This window comes from Saccoglossus kowalevskii, chromosome 16 (genome assembly GCF_978046115.1).
Source record: "Saccoglossus kowalevskii chromosome 16, keSacKowa6.1, whole genome shotgun sequence".
Classification (NCBI taxonomy): Eukaryota; Metazoa; Hemichordata; class Enteropneusta; family Harrimaniidae; genus Saccoglossus; species Saccoglossus kowalevskii.
Genome location: NC_140656.1, coordinates 4,932,204 through 4,958,037, shown reverse-complemented (window position 1 = coordinate 4,958,037; position 25,834 = coordinate 4,932,204). Strand labels below are relative to the sequence as shown.

General features: G+C 36.2%; 1 protein-coding gene across 1 annotated transcript in view; it reads left to right on the top strand.

Annotated features, from left to right (window-relative positions):
- LOC100371091 (pre-mRNA-processing-splicing factor 8) overlaps positions 1–25,834 on the top strand; it is a 47,049-nt gene that overhangs the window by 16,274 nt on the left and 4,941 nt on the right. The window contains exons 13-38 of the mRNA XM_006812043.3: positions 133–267; positions 2,167–2,376; positions 2,759–2,875; positions 5,189–5,395; positions 6,035–6,325; positions 6,586–6,778; positions 7,328–7,515; positions 8,082–8,246; positions 8,554–8,627; positions 9,185–9,331; positions 9,754–9,964; positions 11,776–11,892; positions 11,995–12,242; positions 12,484–12,663; positions 13,120–13,255; positions 15,796–15,965; positions 16,428–16,557; positions 21,352–21,498; positions 22,224–22,384; positions 22,659–22,850; positions 23,134–23,371; positions 23,628–23,756; positions 24,029–24,142; positions 24,490–24,663; positions 24,977–25,170; positions 25,316–25,479. Coding sequence (XP_006812106.3) covers positions 133–267; positions 2,167–2,376; positions 2,759–2,875; positions 5,189–5,395; positions 6,035–6,325; positions 6,586–6,778; positions 7,328–7,515; positions 8,082–8,246; positions 8,554–8,627; positions 9,185–9,331; positions 9,754–9,964; positions 11,776–11,892; positions 11,995–12,242; positions 12,484–12,663; positions 13,120–13,255; positions 15,796–15,965; positions 16,428–16,557; positions 21,352–21,498; positions 22,224–22,384; positions 22,659–22,850; positions 23,134–23,371; positions 23,628–23,756; positions 24,029–24,142; positions 24,490–24,663; positions 24,977–25,170; positions 25,316–25,479 — 4,432 coding nt within the window. The remainder of the gene's footprint in view (positions 1–132; positions 268–2,166; positions 2,377–2,758; positions 2,876–5,188; positions 5,396–6,034; positions 6,326–6,585; positions 6,779–7,327; positions 7,516–8,081; positions 8,247–8,553; positions 8,628–9,184; positions 9,332–9,753; positions 9,965–11,775; positions 11,893–11,994; positions 12,243–12,483; positions 12,664–13,119; positions 13,256–15,795; positions 15,966–16,427; positions 16,558–21,351; positions 21,499–22,223; positions 22,385–22,658; positions 22,851–23,133; positions 23,372–23,627; positions 23,757–24,028; positions 24,143–24,489; positions 24,664–24,976; positions 25,171–25,315; positions 25,480–25,834) is intronic.

Here is a 25,834-nt window from a genome sequence, read left to right as displayed (position 1 = left end):
GTTTTTAGTGTGTGTTATGGTCAATTGGGACTTGATTCCCACGAGTGTGCAGGTGACTACACCTTTGCTTTGTCGAATATGCTGTTTATTTAATACTTTCACTTGAATATAAAATATACCATTGTTTTGTAGCTTTCTGACGGCTTACAGTACATGTTCTCCCATGTTGGTCAGTTAACCGGTATGTACAGATATAAATACAAACTTATGAAGCAGATAAGGATGTGTAAAGATATCAAACATCTCATCTACTATAGATTCAACACGGTAAGTAAATACTTTACTCATTTCGGTTGCCATGACAACAAATCTTGAATTATTGGAGCCTTGTTAGAACCATCACGTTACGGACGTAGCCTCCGAGATTAATCTTTTTCATTGCAGTAATCACTGTTTGCATAACTTTATTCAGGAGATTCTTTTGAAATAAATTTCAGGATTCTGCTTGATAAGCTTTCTCATGTACAGAACCTAAAATAAATACATGTTATGCTTGAAAGGATTAGTGAAGGGATGCATGTAACTTTAATAATAAATAGCAATTAAATTATTTACATATACCATCTCATTAAATTCAGGGTTCTCCCCAGGGCTTTTTAGCGCCGAGGTCCGCGGCGCTATACCTGTGAATCTCGGCGCTTCACTTGGGACCTCGGCGCTATGTGTTCCCACCTCGGCGCTTGATTTCATATTTGACATGCCAATATCAGATGTGAAAAAGCTTTGTTCGCCACGCCGGTCGGCCCCGACCGTCACTCAAAATTAGTGACCACCACGGAAATGCTTCCGACGTGGACTATTTTCTGATTGTTGGTATAATTACGTACCGACCGACATGCATCCTGCCAGTCGTGGATTATAATTTATAAACAATAGACCTAGTCGCACGATACGTAGCGGCTAGTCAAATTTGTGGAATTAGCACCTCTTTGTTTGTAAGTAAATACTTTCTGCGATAGACACAGTCTTTAGATTGAACGCTAAAATTATTTCAAAATCAATTCCACCTCGATATAACATGGTCAAATCGGAGTTCACGATCAGTTCACGCTACTCAAGAAAAAAACGTGTTTATTGCGTGATTAGGTAAAATACATTTGAACTGTTATCATTGCGAATCATGTAAAAACTCTTCTTTCAAGACCTAATTTACCTTTTAAAAATTGCAAATCACCTCTTTCGAAAGCTGTCATGCAGTTTTCAATTGAAATCGATGCCAACACATCGTGCTACGACATCGCTTTACTTCCGCAATGTAATTTTTATGATCACTACCATTCGGAAAACTTCGGGTTCTACCAGCATTACCATGCGGCATTTTGATTGGTTAATGGAATTCTTGACCCATCGGGTCAAAAGACACATGCTAATGTTTCACAAACATCATGGCGGGTCTGTTTTTTTTTACCGAAGCGATAAAATGATCAAAAATAATCGCTCCCGATAAAAATAAGTCGGATTTTACTTACATTTCATATCAAAAAAAAAAAAGAAGTAAAATTTGTTGAGGAATTATTGCTATAACTGGTGTATAACATGGCCAAGTAAGTTATGTCACGTCGTAACTTTGATGATCGTTTTGAAGCTTTATTTGTTCGCTCATTACTGTAATTGTAAACGTTTTAGAAGTTGATGGTACGAATAATAAATTACAACAATACGTCAATTAATTACGTGATCGATTTTTTGAAGGAGAATGTTTTTGGAGTGAATAAAATTATGAGATTCGTGAACATAAATCTGGCTTAACGTTTTGAATGCGTTTCCTTCAACGTTTTACAAAACAAATTAAATTGCAACAATAATGTATTTGTGTTTGTTTTTAGTCTGCAGCATTTGTATTTCGAGAATGTTTCAAACTCTTCTAAATTGTGAAACATAATGTGTTGATTCCATTAAAAAAAATATTTGCCCTGTGACTGAGCTCACTAATATTCATAATTGTAAATAAGTTCTGTTAATCAATGAAGGAAAGATATGTAAATGATATGCAAATTATTATGCAAATTAGCCCCGGCGCTATGCATTTTTTCTGGGGAGAACCCTGAAATTATTTACATATACCATCTCTTAAATTGCATTTTGTGACAAAGGAAAAAAATAGTTAGTAAAAAGATACTTTGATTTATAAATATTTGTTATAATATTTGTGTTATTGTTTTGTAGGGTCCAGTAGGTAAAGGTCCTGGTTGTGGTATCTGGGCATCTGGATGGCGTGTCTGGATCTTCTTCATGCGAGGTATCACTCCTCTTCTTGAAAGATGGTTAGGTAATCTCTTGTCACGTCAATTTGAGGGACGTCACTCTAAAGGAGTTGCTAAGACTGTCACCAAACAACGAGTTGAAAGCCATTACGATTTAGAATTGCGCGCATCTGTAAGTATTGTGTTCCTATGTCAGTTTCATAAAGTGGAATTGTTGAACAAATTTGTTGAAAGCTAGTTTGCTGGATTAAATGGTATATTGTATATTACTTTACAATGAAAACAACTGTTGATTAACTTGTACCAAGAAAATATAACTTATCAAAACTAGTTTAATGGTATATTTGCTGGTTGCCATTAGATTGAGTGTAATGTCAGAAATGATACAAGCAGTGAAAATCAAGAATTTAGACAAAGTGTGGCACTGTCAATTTGAATAGCACATGGCCTGCGTCATGAAATAAAACAAGTTTATTGACAATGCTCCAGTGGCATGAGGAAAATTTTTAGGTCAGTATTGACTTCCCTTGCTGTTACATATTTTTCCCTTTTAGGTAATGCATGACATTGTGGATATGATGCCAGAAGGAATAAAACAGAATAAAGCCAGGACTATTCTGCAGCATCTGAGTGAAGCTTGGAGATGTTGGAAAGCTAACATTCCATGGAAGGTATTGGCATTTGTATTGTTTTCACCAAATGACATTTTCTCAAACATTCCGTGGCTCCCCCCAATATACCGTAAAAGCTCAATCAATTCGGCCACTCAAATAGTTCGGCCACCTATTTTTTGCGTCATGGTTAATTTTAAAATGTGTCCGTTTAGTTCGGCCATCTGTCCAGTCAGTCTATTGTTTGTATTCAATTAGTTCGCCCGGTGATGACACCGCCCGATTTTTACGTCACTCTCTCAACAAAGGTATATTTTCACACATCTATCACGTAAATACAATGTACATGTATAAGCATTTACATCCATGGTATAAGCAATCGGGATATCCGCCAGATGTGCAGTCATGGTGTCAACCGTGGTTGTACAAAAGATGTGTGAAATCTCTAGTACGTCCATGGTGAAATATACTCTGTTGATTGTCATTACAAATTACCCAGTACACCAGTAAATAATCGCTAAGAAAATTCTCATCACGACGCCAAAAATATCGACAACGAACAAATACTTTAAGTCATTGCTAGCAATCACTGACGAAACGAAGCTCCATGGTTTAGGGACAACAAAATTCAGGCCGACACTTGACTCTCGTCTTTGGAATTTCAAGCAAGTCATACAAAGTCGCAAATGTGTTACGTGAAAGCGTCATTATTATTGGACGTTGTTTTGTTTACACAGTCACGCAGCACGTCAAAATATCTTCTTTTTTTCGGTTGACCCAAATAAAATTATCTGCTGGATTGTTTCAGCACAGTCGTTTCAGTAATGTTCGAAACATTGTCCTGCAGAGTTGTTTGTTTAAAAGTCAAGTAGATTATTAATGTTAACGGGGTAAAAAATTATTTAATGCCGACTTGCAAATTGTATCGTCTTCGGCATTTCCAGTAAGTCGATACAAAGTCGCCAATGTGTAACGTGAAAGCGTCATTTTTATTGGACATGGTTTTGTTTACACAGTCACGCAGCACGTCAAAATATCTTCTTTTTTTTTTGGTTGACCCAAATAAAATCACCGGCTGGATTGTTTCGACACAGTCGTCCCAGTTATGTTCTAAACTTCCTCTTGCAACGTTGTTCGTTTAAAAGTCGGGTGGATTTTTTGTTAACTGTGGGTAAAAAAACATGACCGTGAAGTGAAGACTACGCTCTCATAGAAGCGGTTTCAGTAGCGGTGCGTGGTTACGGTAAAGTGGCAGACGAGACGACGTGAGGTGTGAGTCCTGGGCCTATCATTTCGACATTGTACGTCAGACTGAGTACTGACTGATGTACATCCTTTACGGTAATTTCAAAAGAATATGCGATAATGTTGTGGCTGGTCAGAGTATCATGCTATAAATGTGGCGATTTCTCTGGGGAAAGACACTCACTTTTAGTTTTCCCACAAGCTATTAGTACTTATTTTGTCGCTCGCTAGCCATGTCTCGAATCGATTCATTTTTTACTAAGGCAACTGCCGAGGTCCCAGCTGTACCTGCTTCTATGTACCGGACAACACCACCCGCCCCGCCCCGCCACCACATCCTCCAAAAAGAGATACCGTAACAAAATATCAGTGTGTCGTCTCGTATTATGTTTTCAGTGTTATTTATTGTAGTTTATTTAAAATATATTATTGTATTGTATGTATAGTTTAATTGTAGATAATTTCAAAAAAATAGTACAGCAATTAGCAATAAAGCATAATTCTATTCTACTCTATTCCAGTGAGTTTTTCACGTTACCATGTTTGTTTACATTTACGGGAGCGTGACATAAAACTGTCGTCTCTACGGCAACAAAACAGCAGGTGGCCTGGTTGCGTCAGATTTCTTGAACGCACTTGTAGTTTGTTTTAAAATTGGGTCAAGTCTCAGACTAGTACTACCAGTACACCTTTACTCCAATCCCGCAAAAGATATATTTATTCAGTTTTTCACGTTACCATGTTTGTTTACATTTACGGGAGCGTGACATAAAACTGTCGTCTCCACGGCAACAAAACAGCAGGTGGCCTGGTTGCGTCAGATTTCTTGAACGCGCTCGTAGTTTGTTTTAAAATTGGGTCAAGTCTCAGACTAGTACTACACCTTTACTCTAATCTCGGGAAAACGATATATTTATTCAGTTACCGGTGATACACACTTCGAACCCAGTTTTAAAACGTTGAAAAATTATTCAAACAAATCGACCACTTCGGAAACATATTTTCTATATTAATTCAATCAATTGGCCCACCCCCAAAAATATTTATTTTTACATGGCCGAATTGATTGAGTTTTTACGGTACAGTGTGATAATCACTAATTACTGTTTAACAATTGACATTTAATAGGTTCCTGGCCTTCCCACACCAATTGAGAACATGATCTTGCGATATGTGAAGGCAAGAGCTGATTGGTGGACCAACACAGCACATTATAACAGAGAACGTATCCGTAGAGGTGCCACGGTAGATAAGACAGTCTGTAAGAAAAATCTGGGAAGACTAACGAGGTTGTATCTTAAAGCAGAACAAGAAAGACAACACAACTATTTGAAGGTAAGTCCTGATTCATAACTTCCATTGTAGTAATACTCGTCTGTATCCTTCCTCGTATGTTGCTGAGTACCAAGAAAGTCTGAAAATGGCAGCTCACTAATAATACTTCAGGGTTAAAACTTTGGAGTTAAGGGGGACAGTCATTTTCAAAGCCAAAATTGTCTTACTTGTAGAAATACCATTATTTGGTATCAAGGCAATTGTCTTCATTGCCTCTGAAGTTCAATCTCTGTTGCATTCTAACCCTTGGGACGCGATAATTTGTCGGCATAATTTGGACATTTATAAAAAATAATTTTTACTTTACCTGCTACGCAAGAATTTCAACAAATTACAAAAATGATTTTACTGAATTGTAATTTATATGAGTTGACTTTGACTTAGGCATTTCCATGACCTTAGCTAGCTACATTATGACTAGAAAAGTTGACATTGAGTGAATATTGTAAACTGCTTTAAGTTTACAAAATCACAAAATTTTGAGAAGTAAAAATGAAATGGTTCACAGTATACTGATGGTTTGATGTAGTGATGCACACTGTATATGGTAGAACTAGTTTGTAGTGCTACAATTGCACTTTGATAGTACCAAAAAAAATTACTCTTTTTATAATTTTATGACCATGATTTCTATAATAGGATGGTCCTTACATCTCAGCAGAAGAAGCAGTCGCCGTCTACACAACGACTGTACATTGGCTTGAAAGTCGACGATTCTCCCCAATTCCGTTCCCACCACTGTCCTACAAACATGACACTAAATTACTGATTCTGGCATTGGAACGACTCAAAGAAGCTTACAGTGTAAAAAGTCGTCTTAATCAATCACAGCGTGAAGAACTTGGACTTGTTGAACAAGCATATGATAATCCCCATGAAGCTCTTAGTAGAATTAAGCGTCACTTGTTGACGCAGAGAGCTTTTAAAGAGGTAAGTTCACTGTTATCTGTTACTGTCAAAGCTAGTCGGTAGTTTCAACACTAGATTATGTTTCTCCTTTATTTCGTGATCAGGGATCCGGTAATATTTGTGATAAAAATGCACAGGGTAAATTATGAATATCTCGGCAATTTTCATTTATTATTTCTCACTCAAAATGAGAACACTTTACACTATATTATTGATATAATAGAGTTCAGTCATCCCAAAGCTTCTGTACTGATATTTGTTTGACTTGTACACCTATGTAGGTTGGTATAGAGTTCATGGATCTCTACAGTCATCTCATACCTGTATACGATGTGGAACCATTAGAGAAGATCACTGATGCTTATTTAGATCAATATCTGTGGTATGAAGCTGATAAAAGGAGATTATTTCCACCGTGGATTAAGCCATCAGACAGTGAACCTCCACCGTTGTTGGTCTACAAGTGGTGCCAAGGTGAGTAGAGAACAACCTTATCACTAGTCTTTTCTGTTTACCTTTTGAACACAGAAATATTGAAATTTGTTATATTGTTACAATATGCAAAATATATTGCATTATATTAATTCACCCTCATTTCTATGCATTTTTATTTGGATAGACAAAGCACTTCTTTTCATCTGTCATTCATCTATAATGTTATTGTGCATGCATGCATGCATTAGGTTCGGATTTAAAGGAATAAATATTTTGAAATCAATAATTTAAATTGTCTCAGAAGTCATAAATTTCACATTCTCTATATAAAACTGAATTTCTACTTTATTTCATTAATGCTCCTGAATTTAAAGCAATATGTATGTGTAATTTATTTTCACTGATTTCTGTCCAGTTGAATGTAAAATATAGGGAAAAGGTATATTTGCTGGATTTTATTTTCTCTAAATCTTTCGTTGAGTGAAAATTGCAAATTAATTCCAAGTTTTCACTGTTTCTCAGTGGTAAATAATGTTGGTTGTCACCAATGAAAAGGATTAACCATGTATCATAACTTTATTTGTTTAGGTATCAACAACTTGCAGGATGTGTGGGATACAGGGGAAGGTGAATGTAATGTCATGATAGAATCCAAATTTGAAAAGATGTACGAGAAGATAGATTTGACTTTACTCAACAGATTACTTCGTCTCATTGTGGATCATAATATTGCTGATTACATGACAGCAAAAAACAATGTTGTTATCAACTACAAGGTAGGATTCTGGCTGTTACTTTGTGTGCAAGAGAATTTTAGTTTTAATTAATTAACGTCAACACAAACTCCAAACGTTATGGGCAGCATACTGTGCTATGGATGTCAATATGTTTTCATTGCATCGCTGTAGATAATGCCATTTCAGTTGGATGTACCTCCAGATTGTCTGGATTCTGTGTCCCGTCCAATATAACTTCTTTGATATATTATTGGGGAGTAGCCATGCAAATTTATTTAAACATCACAAAGCTTCCTGTTTAATTCAACTACAAAAAAAAAAGTTAGTTTGTTAGTGGGTCCTTTCTCAAAGATAGACTTACATCATAGTTACATGAATGTTGCTATGACTAATCAAAAACAAGTCCAGACAATGGTTTTTCTTATTATCTTATTTTCTTATCTTTTCAAAACACTATCCAACTTTTCCTCACTAACGCCAACAATTTGTGTTCTCTATTGACTTCCTGTTCTGCTTTATCTTTGAGAATGGATAGAATTTTGTATTTCAATCTTTCCACTCATTGAGAATTCGTTTTATACTTAACTACTGTATTTTACACACAGGATATGAACCATACTAATTCCTATGGTATTATTAGAGGTCTGCAGTTTGCATCATTCATTGCACAATACTATGGTTTAGTATTAGATTTACTTGTACTGGGTTTGCATAGAGCAAGTGAAATGTGTGGACCACCACAGATGCCAAATGACTTCCTTACGTATCAGGTAAACAAAAGAACTTGTCTACAGCTTTGTTGGTTTCTTAGAAATATAATAATAAGAGGGTTATGTGAACAGAATGCCATCATTGTAATTTCTTTACTTGTGGTTACAATTTTCATGTTGTCTGCTTCAAACTTGTGTTTTTGCCATGTTTGATAAGGCTAAACATATTTGAAATATAATAATGTTTGCATCCATATCTTGATGGTGCATGTCAAATGATAGAAACAAACGTTGCACTGCTTTTTTCTGCTACAGTTCTTCTGTATTCTCTGAAGCTAATCATATTAACATGTCTTTCTTGTAACAGGATGTTGTCTCGGAAACTGCTCATCCAATCAGGCTGTTTTCTAGATACATTGATAAAGTGCATATATACTTCAGGTTGGTGTTTATTTATTAGAGAACATTTCTTAATTTACTATGCAAAGCTATTTGCTTAATCATTCAATAAAATGCAAATCATTTTCTTAATAGCTAATCATGATGAATATGGAGAGTGGGCAAATAGTTACAAACACTGATTTTTGATGACAATTAGTTCATTTGTTACACAAGGACAGTTTCCTTTGTGGTCACCAAATCCTTTTTTCTTGTGGATATTGTCATTCTCAAACATTGCTGTTTTCAGCCAATGTAACGTTGTTTTAGCTTTCTTGAAACAGTTTGTAGTAGTTAAATGGTGGTCACTGTTGCCTTTAATGTTTAAATTTCGCTGATTTATCATTTTAGGGCATATTCAGTGGGTTTTAAATTCACGGTTTTATCATTTAGATAATGTGTTCTATGCTAAATTTGACATATTCACCGAGTTATGATTTAGTGTACTTTTCCAGTCAGCGAAATAAGCAAAATTAAAACCTAGTGAACAATTAACCCTTTTACAGTATTTCATGACGTTACCATAACTGATTTACATCAAAGTTGTCTGTGTATTGCAGGTTTACGGCAGAGGAGGCAAGAGATCTGATTCAGAGATATCTAACAGAGCATCCTGACCCTAATAATGAGAATATTGTCGGCTATAATAATAAGAAATGCTGGCCCAGAGATGCAAGAATGAGACTTATGAAACATGATGTCAACCTGTAAGTAAATAGCTGCTCATACCTTCTTGTCCAAATTTATCTCCACTTTTTTTCTTATATTCTTCAATATTTCTGGAAATGACCCCCCAATTATGGAGCAAACAGACAACATTTGAGTAAATTTTCAGTTTCTACTCAAAAAATTGGCAGACTATAAACTATAAACAGGACTATTTTGTGAATTTGTGATGAAAAGAAGGAACTTGTAGTAAAAAGGTTAAGTATTGCAAAGATGCATAATAAAGTTTGCTTTCTGGACATAGAATCATTTGGGGCCCAAGCAATGGTGTGGGACATAGACTGATTCAGGGTCATGTGTATTCTCCCACAGGATTCTCTACTTGAAAATCAGATTCAGCCCTGGCAAAGAATACCTGAATAATTACTCCTGCTGTACTTTTAAACACTATTGTTGATTACAGGGGGAGGGCTGTTTTCTGGGATATGAAGAATCGTCTACCTCGCTCCGTTACAACGTTCACATGGGAAAACAGCTTTGTGTCCGTGTACAGTAAAGACAATCCTAATTTACTATTCAATATGAGTGGTTTTGAGTGCCGTATATTACCCAAGTGTAGGACAACACATGAAGAGTTTACTCACAGGGATGGTGTGTGGAACTTACAGAATGAAGTAAGTATATGGGTATCAGTTACTACAAATTTGTGTTCACCCATCATCAGATCTGACTTAGACTCTTGTGGTTCTCTCAACACATGTGTGCTTGAGTTGTGCTGTATTTCATTTCAGTGTCTAATAGGGCCCACCCAGAAATGATAGTACTTGTAAGTGAAAAGTATCAAAGTACTAGTATCAAAGCTGGGAGAATATCACCACAGCAGTGACTCGTTCTAGTCTCTGGACAATCCTATTTTAACTTGTTGTATGTGCTGTTTTATTTTCTATAGTTACTGTAAACATATAAATTATTTAATGGGTTTTAAATTTGAGTGAAATCTGCTAAATTAAGGCTATGTGTGCGAGTCGATTTACAATTGAACTTAAACATCGTTAAAGTGAAAAATTTATATTGTATATTGCTGCTTTTATAACAAATGTGATTGTTCTTTAAGTTGCATTCCTGTAAGCATCGTAAGATTTTGTACAGTTCATGAGAAATGTTATCGTACAGAATCTTGTAATCACATTAAAACTCTCCTAAAACAAGTCACTGAAAATGACACAATCCCTGTTAAATTTTCGAAAGTTCTCTTTGATCTCGTCATATTAAAGCGGAGGGGTTGTCGTGAGCGTGTCCTTGAAACTTTAGTTCCAAGTGGCGTATACAACAGATTGTTTATTTACATCAAAACACGTGTTCCGTGTAGTAGTAATATGGCCAAAAATAATAACAGCCGTTATTCGGCAATCTTTGATCTGATTATGATACACACTTGATATGTATGATGTATGCCAAATACGAATGAAAATGGTACATACATTGTGGAAGTAGTAAGGCCAAAAAGTCAGATGGCTGTCAATCGGCCATTCTTTACCAGATTTTGAAACAAATTGTCATGGACATGCATCCTAACATGTATAAAGTACATGTATGTGCCAAATTTGAATGAAAACTGACAGAGCACGTCCAAGATACCGCATAAAAAAAAACTACAAGATGCCTACCAGTCGACCATCTTTGATCCAATTGCGAAATAAATCGTCATGGACATGTATCCTAACACATATAATCTATGTACCAAGTTTGAATGACAACTGACAAAGCATGTCCAAAATGCAACATTTTCAAAAAAACAAGATGGCTGTTAGTCATTTTGAATCGAATCGCTAAACCACTGCATGTGCATATGTCCCACATAAAGTACTAGGCACATGCAAAGAATGAACGGAATCGGTCCAAGGGATTCTGAGATATGACTATGGACGGACGCACAGATGCACGGACGGAGACCGAATTATAAGTCCCCGTTTTCGGACTTCGTCTGAACGGGGACTAATAAAGCAATTTAAGCCATGCAAACTTCAAAATGTGAAAATTGTGTTTTATTTGGTGATCAGTCACCACAACCTAGCTATCATTACTCCAGTATTTCAGGATTTGTTGCCATACCAACTAATTTTATCATTTTTCATAGTGATCACAATAATCAGTGGGAGGTGTTCTGCATATAATACAGAGTGGGAATACAACTTTATTGTACCTGTGCATTGTATGGTATCTACAGCTACAAGTCATTTTATATCTTGTGGTTTGTTCGTATAATCAATGCTATAATAAATTCAGTGATTTTCTACTATGGGATACTTTTTTCATTTAAGCTATCCTGAATATGACCTGAAACAATTATTATAACAATTTATTATATTTAGACAAAATAACTGATAACCCTTGTCCTACCAGCCACATGTACTTTTACATTGACTTGACTGGGTTAAAAATGACTCCTTTCTATAATATTAACAATCTGGTAATTGTTTCCTAGGTGACCAAGGAGCGTACTGCACAATGTTTTCTGAGAGTTGACGACGAAGCCATGCAAAGATTTCATAACAGAGTTCGACAGATTCTGATGGCTTCCGGATCTACAACGTTTACCAAGGTTTGTACTCTACAGTGAATTTTGGAAGCATATTTACCAAACCAAATTTTAAAAATCTGTGCATCTGTTTTTCTTTTAAAAAACCTGCATTGTTTCTTTCAGATTGTAAATAAATGGAACACTGCCCTGATTGGATTAATGACGTATTTCCGTGAAGCTGTTGTCAACACACAAGAACTGCTTGATCTACTTGTTAAATGTGAAAATAAAATACAGACTCGTATCAAGATTGGTTTGAATTCCAAAATGCCAAGTCGTTTTCCACCTGTTGTGTTTTATACACCTAAAGAGCTGGGTGGACTTGGTATGTTGTCTATGGGACATGTGCTGATACCACAGTCAGATTTGAGGTAAATATATTTATTAATGTGTTTATGCTTTTAACTATACTCGGAGCTTGAACTTTGAAATTGAGAGAGCATCCAATTTCAATTTTATAAAATGGTCTTGGTGTATATGAATAAGACCAGGAAAAGTCTATTTTTTTCAAAGGGTGTCAAGGCAAACTTTCTGGGCATCTGTTGAAAAATAAAAATTGTCTTGCACTGCTCTCTTGATTGTCTATAAACAGAATTGTTGTGTTCATTACAGATGGTCTAAGCAGACAGATGTTGGGATAACTCATTTCCGTTCCGGTATGAGTCATGATGAAGATCAACTGATCCCTAACTTGTATCGTTACATCCAGCCATGGGAAAGTGAGTTTATTGATTCACAGCGTGTATGGGCTGAATATGCACTCAAGAGACAAGAAGCGCTGGCCCAAAACAGGTATGCTGTCATCACTTGTCAAAACTGATAGTAGTTTGTGTGTGAAGATGCTAAGTATTGATTGTGTAAATCAACATTTTTCTTGACTATTACTTGAGGTTCAAGCCAAATTAAGTATATGTCATGTTCATCATATTTAAATTATAAGAGTTCCTGCCATTGAGATACCAAAAATATATATGTAACAAAAATTACGGTCACCAGACAATTTTTTGAAATATGGTATGGTATGAAAATGTTGTATATTATTATTGATATGAATCCTAATATTGTAAAAAAAAAAAAGTTACGTATAACTTAGCAAGTTTCGAGGGTGATGATAGTTTTTTTTATCTCCCATAATGCATTGCGTGAATTTGCAGTAACTTCCTCAGGAGTGCAAAATATGAATTCCCCACAAACTGCCTTTTAAGACTTGCTCACCATAAGGTAACTGTAAATGTAAATTTTTCTCAGGCGGTTAACGCTGGAAGATTTAGAAGATTCATGGGATCGTGGGATACCACGTATCAATACATTGTTCCAGAAAGACAGACATACACTGGCATATGATAAAGGATGGAGAGTCAGAACAGACTTCAAACAATATCAGGTAAGTAATTGTACATGTGATATGACCTGATGTGTGGCACAGTGGTTAGCATATTCACTCAGTATCATGGAGATTGTGGGTTTATAACCTCATGTGTGGTAGAATGCTTTGTATAGCTATCTGCATTTACTATTTCGTCCTTAATAAGTAGCCATAGCTTGAACTTTGTCTTTCACAGCAACTAAACTAATGTGTTTGCAATCACATTGCTGCATATAAATAAATGAACAAATAATCCTGGTAGATTCTTACTGTGTGTACTCAGCTGGTTGGCATTGTCTTTGTTCTTTCTGAGTGGCTTAGGTACTCTTTATTGTCATGATCTTGTTAAAATAACAATTGTATTATGAGGCCTTGTTGGTATTGCATGCATTGTATGGTATCTACAGCTACAAGTCATTTCATATCTTGTGGTTTGTTCGTATAATCAATGCTATATTAAATTCAGTGATTTCCATTATTGCTTAGTTACTTGTCATCTAGGTAACTACAAAGGATTTATCCTGAAACATTTCCTTCTGTATAAATTACAAATAGGTACTGGAAAATTCTGTTCTCAAGAAATATTGACTATGGACTGACCAATTAGTCATTTAACTTCAGGGCAATTTCTTTGTTTTATTTACTACCGGATTCGGCTGATACCCCGCCCTGGGCGATCTTATGGAGGATTCGATTTTTAGTCCCCGTTCGGACGCAGTCCGAAAACGGGGACTTATGTTTTGACCTCCGTGTGTGTGCGTGCGTCTGTGCGTGCGTCCGGACCTGTATCTTAGAAATGCCTGGACCAATCACAATCAAACTTCACACATACATCATACATGATAGTATACATATGCACGTCAATTTGTTTCACGATCTGATTCCAGATGGCTGAATGGCGGCCATTTTTGTGCTGAAAATCATCAAGAACAAGCATTTCTCTGCTGTTAACAGATGGATTTCGTTCAAACTTGGTATATACATTAGACATTATAGGACCTTGATGCACATCATTTTGTTTTACGATCTGATTCAAGATGGCCGAATGGCGGCCATTTTTGTGTCAAAAAATCATCAAAATTAAGCATTTCTCGGCTGTTTACAGATGGATTTTCTTCAAACTTGGTATATACATTAGACATTATGGGACCTTGATGCAAACCAGCGGCCATTTTGTTTTAATGAATGTGGTTCTTGTGCCATATCTCTGACTTGTTTTTTAGAAAAATGTGGACCAAAAGATCGCCCGGGCGATGTTATGGCAGATATTACGAAGCCCGTCTTGTCCGGAGAAATAACCCTGCACTGATAAAAATGGTCTCAGAAAATGTTTAGAAAAAATAATGTTTCGCGTTGACTAAATATAATCATGCAGAGTATAAATTCAAAGTGTTTTAATACATTGGTGAGAGATCGCATTACGTGAACAAGAAGGGTAAGCAAGCCAAAGTCGAAACTGGGTGCATCATGGACATGACACAACACACGCTGTGACAACTGAGTAATCAGCGAAATCATTTTGGGCGCAATTGAACTTCAAGTACTTCTTGACAAACTGTTGCTGCGCGGCGATACTGCTGACATCAAGTGTGTGTTGACTGAAGTTTGACCCCAAGTCACGCACTGAACTGGCGCGTTACCGTAGCAACCTTTTTCTTTCGTGCTCCGCGCGTCGGCCTAGTAAAATTTTTATCATATCCGACGATACTGTAATCACATAACTAGTCTGCAACTCTGGCTTTGAATATATCAACATAGTTTACTTAGTGCACTGCTTTTCTAATGACGCAAATTTGTTTACAATATTGTACCGGCTCTGAATATTTCAACTTTGTAATGCTTTCATAATAATTACGCAAACTCAAGTAATTTATATTACAGACTTTATAATGCGTTGCACTCGTAATAATTACGCAAACATAAACATGGGTGCATTTAAATCATAGTAGTCAGGTGTCTTGTGGTTCATCGATGATGATGATGATTGGGCAATGACTTCCAGAATTCACGCGCTGATTTTTAAATTCGTCCACCCAGCTTCACCCAAATTAATATAGTTACCTATCATTTGTTCAAAAAACATGTCAACTCTCACAAATACCACGAATGCGAAGAAAGGGAACGTCTTTTTTGGACAAAAAAAAATAAAAAAATAAGTCAAATACAAGATTATGTGTGCAAGGTTAGATTTCTAGAACGTACACGACCGCTTAACTCAGTGTTTTTTAATAATCATGTCGCATGTGAAACGCAGGAGACATTTTAGTTCGCCAATTTCCTGTTTACCGATCTTGAACTTTTTGTCAGGAATGCGATACAGACAAATTATTTTTAGCGTCATATTTGAAATAGTGCGCTCAATGCAAGATGTCGAACGGGAAAATTGGGGTCTGTAAAAATGTTTGTTGGTTCAGTCAGGCAATGTGTGAACCAAAACATCGCCCACTATTTGAAACATCGCCCATGGGCGGGGTTTAGGATGGGCGGGGTATCAACCGAATCCGGTAGTATTTCAACTCTCATGTGTTTATTTATTCAATGTGTGTTTCTTGATTCAGGTATTGAAACAGAATCCATTCTGGTGGACTCATCAGCGGCATGATGGGAAGCTGTGGAACCTTAATAACTACAGAACTGACATGATACAAGCATTGGGTGGTGTGGAAGGCATATTAGAACATACACTATTCAAGGGTACATACTTTCCTACATGGGAAGGTCTCTTCTGGTAAGTAAAACTTATCAATTACTTTTCAGGCCATAGCAATGCAAGTTAGATTCATAACTTAGTTTTGGTAAACATAGTCTTACTTGGTGTTTTCCACAAATTTTAAATTCTATCAAGTGCTGCTAGTTCGCATATATTTGGTTATTATTGCCAAGTATTTTAACATCTAACCACAGTCCTGACATTTTGTTGATCACATGTTAATTACTAAATGTTTTTCAATCAGATCTCAGAGAGACAGGTGGCTGGCCCCTCTAAAACCCTCCATAGAACACTGCTACTGTTTTCTAATTAATGTATTTGTTGTGATGATACCTTTTGGACTAGAGTCTCTGACTTTATTCTATTAACTGAAGATAACATACACCATTTCTGAACAAATACAGTGAAGAAATAGACAATAGTAAAATGATCTCACTTGAGATGATTGCAATATAACTGTATGCGTCTCTATTGCCACAGGGAGAAAGCCAGTGGTTTTGAAGAATCCATGAAATACAAGAAATTAACAAATGCTCAAAGGTCTGGTTTGAATCAGATCCCCAACAGAAGATTTACATTATGGTGGTCACCAACAATTAACAGAGCTAATGTAAGTGTTTTGTACTTACCATGTGTTTTCACACTGCCACAATGTGTACATTTCTTACGGAGTCAAATTTTACAGTTGTACATTTTATGTACTGCTCAAATCACATCAACAAGAAGTCCATCATTACAAACTCGGTATATCCTTCATCTTCAAATTTTGGCTTGGTCTGTGTTACCATCTGAAGGAACTCGTCATTTTGAAGCCTTTCCCAGTTTTTCTGTTTATTTTTGTTTAACATATGATAAAATGTAAATGAATGAACAGGGAGAGAAGAATCTCTAACAGAAATTCAAATACATCACAAATAATCAATTTATCCTAAATCAACAATTTTTGATGAGGTCTGTGTTGCCTTCTAAACGAATTTTCATAAAAAATAAATTTACAAGATTGGAAGAACCACAATCCAACAGAATGTAATTTAGATTAAGTACCCTAGGAAACCCTGGACATCGTCCCAGTTTCTCAAAGAGATCATTCCAGTGTGTATTTGTTGTGATGATACTATTTGGACTAGAGTCTCTGATTACATTCTGTATGTAGTGAAGATACCATACACCAATTCTGAACAAATACACACTAATGAGAAATGTTGCAATTAAAATTTTGCACAAATAAGATTGAATTCTTGATCACATTGTCATGGTTAACTGCCTTAAAGGCCCATGACTTGCGGCCGGGCTGCAAGATAATCCTTGTTTATTGGGGAGTGGCTATGCATAATGTCCAGTGTTAATTAGTTTCTCGTTATCAGCACCTGGCACAGAGTGTGTTTACAGAACATTGTAATCCTCTGGGTATATTTAAAAACAGATTATTCAACATAGCGAACTGAGATCAATTACATCAAGGTTTAGTCACTGTGATTACATTGAAAACGTATAGTTCCGGCACGGTCTTTTTTAGTGACCGTGGTTCCGGGTTATATTCGCCTGTTACAGAAATCGCCCGGAGCATAAAGTCATAAATTGAGTGACATTGTAGTGTCAGGTACGATGAAATAATTTATATCATGCGTTACTCAGGCCAGAAAGCAGATTAAACTGTATTTAAATTCGTATTTCGACGAGTCCCTCAAGTCCGAACGTACGCTTCCGTTGTTTATTTTCTGGCATAGACAAAAACAAAAAAATGATGGAAATAGAACATAAACTCCCTCAAAAATCATCGACTTACTTGTCGGCAAAAAGAACATGTCGGCATGATAACAATTGTGTCCGTGGTTGGTGTTGTCAAGAAATAAGTATATTAACTAACATGGTGTGGTTTCTTTGCGAATGACAAGCATATAAATTCACAATGAGTGCGGCCGAGAGACGTACACGCAGCTGAATAAGCTAATCGGTTACATTGTATCATTGTTGTTTTTCACCATAGAAGACGCAGTACACATTCAAACACGATAACAAATATTTAAAAAATGGAGCATATTTAGTACATGAACTGCGTAAAAACTACAAGTTGAAAACTTTTTGTGAGGGAATTCGCAATATATCGTCACTCTCATTGTGATATTGACAATAAACTGCTTTCAAACAATACATGGTAAAGTGACAAACGGACGAAATGGCGGTTAGAACCGAAAGGGAAATGGCCCAAATAAAAAAAACACAAATACCTACGATCATATTATTTTATATAGTCCGGATCGGGGTAATGGTAGTCAGTAAAAAGTAGAAATGGTAATAAATCGATCACCACGATAAAGACGAATAATGCCCTTGTCGACATCTTGTGCGTTCATCAAAAGTTGGCGCAACCGCAAATTTCAGCCAATAGAAATATTCGTACTATATCTCATATGATAGCAAAACCGATACCGGACGTCATTTTCAAAGTTTTACAGAATATCGGTTCTTGTAATTTGTTCACTAATAAAATAGCGATCGATATAAGAGTATGACTTTCGTTGTTTTTTATAGTACCGGAACGGATTATATCACAGTCACGCGTATCCCAAATTGTTTGGGGTTATTTAGTCACTTGATGATATTTACGTACGCCCAACAAGTAACTAATATTTTTTCGAGGGCGTACGTAAATATCATCAAGTGATCCCCGAACAATTCGGGATACGCGGGACTGTATATACATATACATCACCCATTTATTATTTCGACTGTCTGTGGATAGGTTATAAATTGTGTGCAAGTTTTTTCTCGGCTGTACGACTCATTTTTAGCAGTATAAAAGAGCCTAGAATTTTTGATTACTAGTATATCGAAACACTTCATTTCGATTCCAGTCGCGTCTTGATCAATATGTACCCAATTACTCTGAATGTCACTGAAGAGCAAGAAGCTGCTATACAAGCATTATTTATGCACTCGGAATGAGAGTTGGATATAAATGATCGCTGCCAGAACAAAACTACCCACGAAGAAGCAAACGTAGACGGGGGGTTAGATGACAGCGGATTTGGACCAAACATGGCAATTTCCAGGGAGTTTGGCGAAAACGAGTGTCATTCGTGCTTGTGCCAACCGTGTGTAACAGCGAACAGGCAGGATTGGTTGGGAAACGGTCAGGGTCCGTGTGATAATAATGCTGCGATCAGGCGTAAAATGTATAAAAAATACTGGAACATGCTGAGCCGGAGAAATGCTTGGATTGATGAAAGATATATCCAACGCAAAGTTCAGCTAATGAGGTCTGATAACGTTGTTATCACTCACAGAGAAGTAATCCCAGATTGCGTTGTCCAACAGGTTCGGTACTTGTACCCCAATTTACCAGAGGTGGAATATATGGGGCATAGATGGGAATGATCAACGTGTATGTAATTTACACACAAACCAAACGGCCCTTTTCAGGGCCACTAAATCCTCCAAAAAGAGCCTACCGTACTTGTATGAACGAGTTATAATAAAATCATGCATGAGTGATGACATTTTTGTGATTATAAACCAAACCTAAGTGCAGTTTGCAGTAAACAGTGCCACGCCGTGAAAAAAAGTTACCATTTTCTAAATTTTTTCTAACACGTTTATTATTATCTTTCAAAACATCCTCATGTATTTGAGAAAAAAAACATGCGTTCAAGGGGTAGTCTGTCGTAACTAACTGCCAACTTAATCGGTTTGACTTTTGATGGATTTATTTGTTTGTCCGAATGTCACTTAGTCAGATTTTTTTTCAACATGGGTGTCACAATGCCTCATTACGTATGCACGCAATTTGACATGGAAACGCATTTCAGTGCAATCACAAGTATGTCAGACAGGAAGTCGACGAGACGACAAATGGCTTGCCCCGGGAGAAACAAAACCACGGGTAATGCGCCAAAATAAAAGTTGAAACGTATATTGTCACTACATGTTATGATATCCACGGTAAAGAGTCATACAGTTGAAACATTTGTTTTTACACCAGAATGCTATAGGCAAAGGTTTATGCAGACACTCTCATGAATAAAATACAATGTTAAAAAGCTGGTTTCAAATAATCTACGACTCCAAGGAGGGATTCTCCAGAGGATTTCGTGGTACTTTTATCGAATTGTTTTCCAGGAAGGTGATCAGCATCTCGTTCGAAATAGGGGTCCGGGCCAAGCATTATTAGCTAGTCAATAAACATGAAAATATAACGGACCATATACCAGCACCACCACAGAGTCCATGGCTAGTATATTAATAGTCACAAATATTCCAGTACGGTGTAGACTGGTATCAAATAAATAAATAATACGATTTGTGATATTTTATTATGGATTTAAATAACTGAACTCGCCAAAATATCTCGCCACCATTTTGTTTGGCACACCAAACATACGGAAGGCTTATATGACGAGTATAATAGAAAACAAAATCATATCATTCATATTCGAATTCAATGAGCATATGACAGTGATACTGACACAGCGCAGACCCGCCGTAAATCTACCCAAAAGGTTGTCGATCGACCGGAACCCAGTACTCACCACTGTAAACAAGCCCTCATTTTGTTTCAAAACAAATTTAAATCGAACATAAAAAACTACATGCTAATTTATGACACGGAGAACTCTTGTTTTTATTTTCAATGCAAATAAAAGTAACGCTGAGTGGAAAATCAAAATGGCCGCCAATATTCCGGACACGTGAATATTTCCAGTGTTTTACAGGCTGTGGAAATAAATGTATTTTCTTGCTCCCGGAGTCTTGTCGGGACTGCGACTCCATTGTTTTCACTGAATCCGCTACATGGATAAGCAGATTTGGATTATAAACTAACTAAATGTTTGGATAAGTTAGCCAGCTCATCATGGGGTACGTTGACTATGTCACATGACTTTGATTGACAGTCTTGCATTTAGTAACACGTTGGTTGATCCGTGGTCATTTCTGTCATTACTTGATCGAAATCTCAACGTACACGCTATTTGTGACCACAATCGTAACGTCACACCAAGGCTAGTATATTCATAGTCACACCTATCCATTTTTGGTACGACATAGTGGCCGAAAGTACACTCAAAAACGCAATTTACTGAAAAATTACCGGAGCTGTGTACAGCAGCAGGACGCGTAACGAACTAATCCCTATTGTTTAGGGTTCCATTTATAGTCTACATGTGGGTTTAATCATTTTCCCAAGATGCTCGTGCAAAAGTAAAACATTTTATAGTAACATGTAATTTACTGTTAACATTTTATTGTATCGAATCAATAATTGAATGCAGTAGCTGACTGCTGTTTTCAAAACTTGTCTTAATTTTTGGTATTATTCAATTTAACTTAACCACAATAGTAAAAACCAATGCTTCATTAATCATGTGTGTGTACATAGTTATATCTAATATATGTTTAATTATAGGTGTATGTTGGTTTCCAAGTACAGTTAGATTTGACTGGTATATTCATGCACGGTAAAATCCCAACATTGAAGATATCTTTAATCCAGATATTCAGAGCTCATTTATGGCAGAAGATCCATGAAAGTGTTGTCATGGATTTGTGTCAGGTAAAAAAATATCTTGCTCTAACCACTTCACGTATTCACGTGTTATAGCTTTTCCAGGATGTAAACCGCTAAATTTGTGCTACTAGAAATTTGTTAATTTTAATGCATCTCTAAAGACAATATTTTGTAAATGTCATAAAAGTTTTTACTGTTTTGCAAAAAACTTTTATGAAAGTAAAATGGTTTATGTAATCTACTTTTAAAGGAATGTCATTCCTGACAATTCATTGTATTTGTTGTGATGATACTTTTGGACTAGAGTCTCTGACTGTACTGTGTGTGTACTGAAGATATTATACACCAATTCTGAACAAATACAATGAATATGTACAAGATCTTACCGACAACATAGACTTCTATAGACACTGGCTACAAACACCACATGTAACATGAACCGACTTACCAATGCACTCTATTTCAGTCAAAACTATTAAAAAAATGTATTTTGTGGGACTACTGTAAAATTTTGAAGGGCGGCTATACAATCACTCTGGGTATGATTGCCCCTGTGTATTTCAAGCTCAGGCAGATGTTAGAGGAAATGTATTACAAAAATTATATTTCTGTACTCGCCAACTTATCTAGTACAAATTTACAAACTAGAAAACCTTGGTTGAAATGCATGCATGCATGCATGCATGTAGTAATAACAAACATTGTCATTCCCTGTTGGTGATGGTGCTTTAGCTGGCAATGTATTAACACCTACTCTGTGTTTATTGCAGGTTTTTGATCAAGAGTTAGATGCACTGGAAATTGATACTGTGCAGAAAGAGACAATTCATCCCAGAAAGTCGTACAAAATGAATAGTTCTTGTGCTGATATATTATTATTTGCAAATCATAGATGGCTTGTATCAAGACCATCATTACTGGCTGACTCAAAGTAAGTCAATATCTACTCTGTTAATTCTTCAGTGTATTTGTTGTGATGATACCTTTTGGACTAGAGTCTCTGAATATTTTCAGTGTAAGATAACATACACCAAATCTGAACAAATACAATGAAGACTGACCTCCCCAGCTGTCAAGCTTACTCGACTTGATTTAAGGGATTTCATTTTAACCCAAGATCCCTACAAATTCATTTCTGTTCAAGATCATGTGGTTTCCCAATATTATTTGTCATACCACTGACTTCTTCCATTTTGTTTTGCCAGAGACACCATGGATAACACAACAACCCAGAAATACTGGATTGATGTGCAACTAAGATGGGGAGACTATGACTCGCATGATATTGAACGTTACGCTCGAGCTAAGTTTCTGGATTACACTACGGATAACATGAGTATTTATCCATCCCCCACTGGTGTATTGATTGCATTAGATTTGGCTTACAACCTGCATAGGTAAGATATCCATAACAATATTTGAATCATTGTTATTCAAATACTATAACTAGAACTAATACTAGAACACCTCGTCGCTATGGCTCATATTCTCATGTTTTTGCTACAAATTTTTATTCCAAACATAAAAAACAGCAAATCAGAATTACTTGAATAATTGTATGCATTTACCTTGGATGGAATACAATCAATATTTTTTCTTTTAATAATTATTTTTTGTAGTGTTCATCTGTCAACTGGCTTCTTCATTTTGTATTGCTTTACTTTTAATTTTGTTACATAGTGCATTTGGTAACTGGTTCCCTGGTGGCAAGCCGTTGATCCAGTCAGCCATGGCAAAGATCATGAAAGCTAACCCAGCACTGTATGTGTTACGTGAACGTATCCGTAAAGGTCTACAACTGTATTCTTCAGAACCTACTGAGCCATACTTGTCATCACAAAACTATGGTGAACTCTTCTCTAATCAAATTATCTGGTTTGTGGATGATACTAATGTCTACAGAGTAACTATCCATAAGGTATGTTGTGACTCTTCACTGGCCAATAACATTTAAATGTTAAACGGTAAAATCAGCAATAAATTTAACCCTGCCATTTATAACTTCATCCACAGAAACTACTCTTTCTATTCATGTGTGCTTAATACTATAAATTGTAGCATGTATTTTTTATAAATTTTGGATACCATGTTTTCATTGCAACACCGGCTAAAATACTGCATTACTACCTGTCTTGTAAGACAATCACATATTTACTAAAATCCTTTTTTTGCAGACGTTTGAAGGTAATTTAACAACCAAGCCAATCAATGGAGCTATCTTTATTTTCAATCCACGTACTGGTCAGCTTTTCTTGAAGATTATTCACACATCTGTATGGGCTGGACAGAAACGTCTCGGACAGGTAATAATTTCATTGATATAGGTCTTCTCCCTGTGATGCCAAAACAAATGATGCATGCTTCGGATAACTGCCACCTGTTTTTGAAGTGCATGTTGCCACAACCAAACAGTTTTTTTTTTGTCTGATTTAATAACAGTGAACAGCAATGTTAATTTCATCTTCTGGTGGGAATGACAGATACTTGATACGTCCCAAAACATTTGTATTATAATGAACTTAACATTCTGTATAATGTTGATTTGATTTGAATTCAATTTGTTTCCCTCTGTTAGCTTGCCAAGTGGAAGACTGCTGAGGAGGTTGCTGCATTGATCCGATCTCTACCAGTTGAAGAACAACCTAAACAGATTATTGTAACAAGAAAGGGCATGCTTGATCCATTGGAGGTAAGAATTCAGACATGTGGCCATGAATTTAAAACACTGTCAAGCAGTTCAGGCAAGTATGGTGAATGAAGTGTGATGCTTAAATCAGACATAGACGTTACTGTCCCACCAGATTGGTACAACAATAAAGAGCTTTTTGATTTAATCAGACATAGTCGTTACTGTCCCACCAGATTGGTACAACAATAAAGAGCTTTTTGATTTAATCAGACATAGACGTTACTGTCCCACCAGATTGGTACAACAATAAAGAGCTTTTTGGTTTAAAACTACAGCTGTTACATGCAATTTGTGGGTTACTTTGTGACATTTCTTTCTTTTCTAATTACTTTTTTCACTTCCTTTAGGTACATTTATTGGATTTTCCCAACATTGTCATCAAAGGTAGTGAATTACAGTTGCCGTTCCAAGCATGTCTCAAAGTAGAGAAGTTGGGAGATTTAATATTGAAAGCAACTGAGCCTCAGATGGTGTTATTCAACTTATACGATGACTGGTTGAAGAGTATATCATCCTATACCGTATGTTGTATTAATTTTATCAATCATATTCAGTTCTTGTGAATAAAACATTATACATGCCATGATGTAAAGCTAGGTGATTAGGTGCCATACGTAGGCGTTGGTTAAAGTCATACAATACCTGTTTATTTTGACTTAACATGGTATTTACCATGCTGTTTATTTACTTTCCATATCAGTAGCTACTATGAGTTTAGAATTATTTCTCAGTACTTATTCAATTGATACTTTTGTGTGTATTGCTTTCAATAATGTGAAACTGCTTTGCTTCCTTGCTATATGTAATTTTAACAGAATTTCACTTATTCCACAGGCCTTTTCCAGATTGATCTTAATCTTGCGAGCCCTTCATGTGAACACTGACCGTACTAAAGTGATTCTCAAACCGGACAAGACCACCATCACTGAACCACATCATATCTGGCCATCTCTGACAGATGACGAGTGGATCAAAGTTGAACTGTCACTCAAAGATCTCATCTTAGCAGATTACGGAAAAAGAAACAAGTATGCTGCTATTTTACATTTATTCATTCATTTGACTTAACTAAGGGCGTACATGAAGAGTTTATTTGTTCCAGGTTTTAAACGGAGGTAATTGTAGATTTTCTTTCAAATATTAACCCTATCTTGTTTATGTTTTTGTATCTAGTGTGAATGTCGCTTCTTTAACACAGTCTGAAATCCGTGATATAATTTTGGGAATGGAGATCTCGGCACCATCGCAACAAAGGCAGCAGATTGCAGAGATTGAAAAACAAACTAAGGAACAGTCGCAGTTAACAGCAACGACAACGAGAACAGTTAACAAACATGGTGAGTCGCTGTGTTTCACATATCTTACCTTGATTATCCCAAGTTATGTTGGTGACAAATGCATGGTTCCATGAAAGGCTGATATGGTATTCAGCTGCATTTTTCATCATTTTTGAGATTTTTCTGATGTTAATTAAATTAATTCGTATACTGTTTTCAGTTGCAAGATTTTTAGATGTACTGTGCATTTATCAGTGTTTTCCCATTTCATAATTTAGCAAAAAAAAATGTAGAAAATAACCCTATCTGGCCCTGGATCTGCGACATTGTCTGTCATGGTGGGCAATATTTATGTTCATTTGTCGACTGCCTACTCAACACAGCCCTGGAATATGCTATAGTAAAATGAGGTGGA